General features: G+C 41.4%; 1 protein-coding gene across 1 annotated transcript; it reads right to left on the bottom strand.

Moving 5' to 3' along the window:
- Positions 1 to 259: 259 nt before the first annotated feature.
- Positions 260 to 784, bottom strand: LOC143030214 (uncharacterized). Its single transcript, XM_076193374.1, has one exon. It carries the CDS (start codon positions 782 to 784, stop codon positions 260 to 262), a length of 525 nt encoding a protein of 174 aa, XP_076049489.1.
- Between the last annotated feature and the right edge of the window lie 367 nt (positions 785 to 1,151).

Genomic DNA, 1,151 nt, shown 5'->3' with positions numbered 1-1,151 from the left:
CAAAGGTGGCGGCGAACCTCTTCTCCATGGCAGGGAGGAGGATGTTGACCAGTTTGGTTGATCAGTAGCCAAATCTTCAAGCTGATCAACAGATATGTTGCACATTTTGAGGGTAGCCTTGATTTGATCTTTAAACCATTTTCAGGAGCCCCAATTGACCAGGTGGCAGCCTCCAATTTTCCATAGAGTATTTGGCACGATAAACAGCATTAAGACATTCATATCACGTGGCCGATCCATCGAAACTAGCAGCGCAGTATCATGGGTTCGTGATGGCGGAAGCTTTTTGTAAAATTTTTACATGTGGGATACGGTCATGCCAAGTGATATTAAGAATAATTGCAAATGTGGAAAGCTTCCAGTCTCCTGGTCTAGACCTTATATAGAGGCCAGATTTCATTGTCATACAGCATATTGATAAGTAGATTGCCTGGTAAACCTTAACTTTGGTTCCAATTGATAGGTCGCTGTTGAGAAATAACTGGTTGAGTAGTTTTCCAAAGCTTGTAAATACCAGTCTGATTCTGGTTTGTATTTTATTTTCCATATTGTAAGCAGATAGAGTGCTGCCTAGATATTTGAAGCTATCAACAGTCGTTATGACCTCATCTCCGATGGTAAAGGGTGGTATGGTGTCAATGTTCTGCTGCACAAGGAGAACCTTGGTCTTTTTGGCATCATCACAGAGACCACTTGCTGCGTAGGTGTTGTTCACTATGTCCAGGTTCTCTTGGAGTGTTTGAGGGTAAGATGAGGGGTATACAGCATCGTCAGCATATTGCATATCAAAGATTTTTGTAGTGCAGATCTTTGTTTTGTCTTTAAGACATTAAAGATGGAACAAGTTGTCATCATGGCAGTAGTTGATAGCAACAGTATCATCCAGATCAACATGGTATCTTACAAGAAGTGTGACGGCTTCTAAATATATATAGATGGTGGAGGCTAGAACACCCTTGCTTATCACCGACAGTTACTTCAAAGAGTTCTGAGACATGACCACTCACACAGACATGACCTGTCATACCAGTGTGTAAAACCTTGATTATAGTCATGAGTTTTGAGGGATAGCCACATTTGACCATCACCTTCCATAGCATTTCCCTGTTGATGGTGTTAAAGGTTTTTGAAAGGTCATCGAAGGCTATGAA

This window comes from Oratosquilla oratoria, chromosome 12 (assembly GCF_046742065.1).
Source record: "Oratosquilla oratoria isolate Oo_2021 chromosome 12, ASM4674206v1, whole genome shotgun sequence".
Lineage (NCBI taxonomy): Eukaryota > Metazoa > Arthropoda > Malacostraca > Stomatopoda > Squillidae > Oratosquilla > Oratosquilla oratoria.
This window is presented reverse-complemented; position numbering and strand designations above follow the sequence as displayed.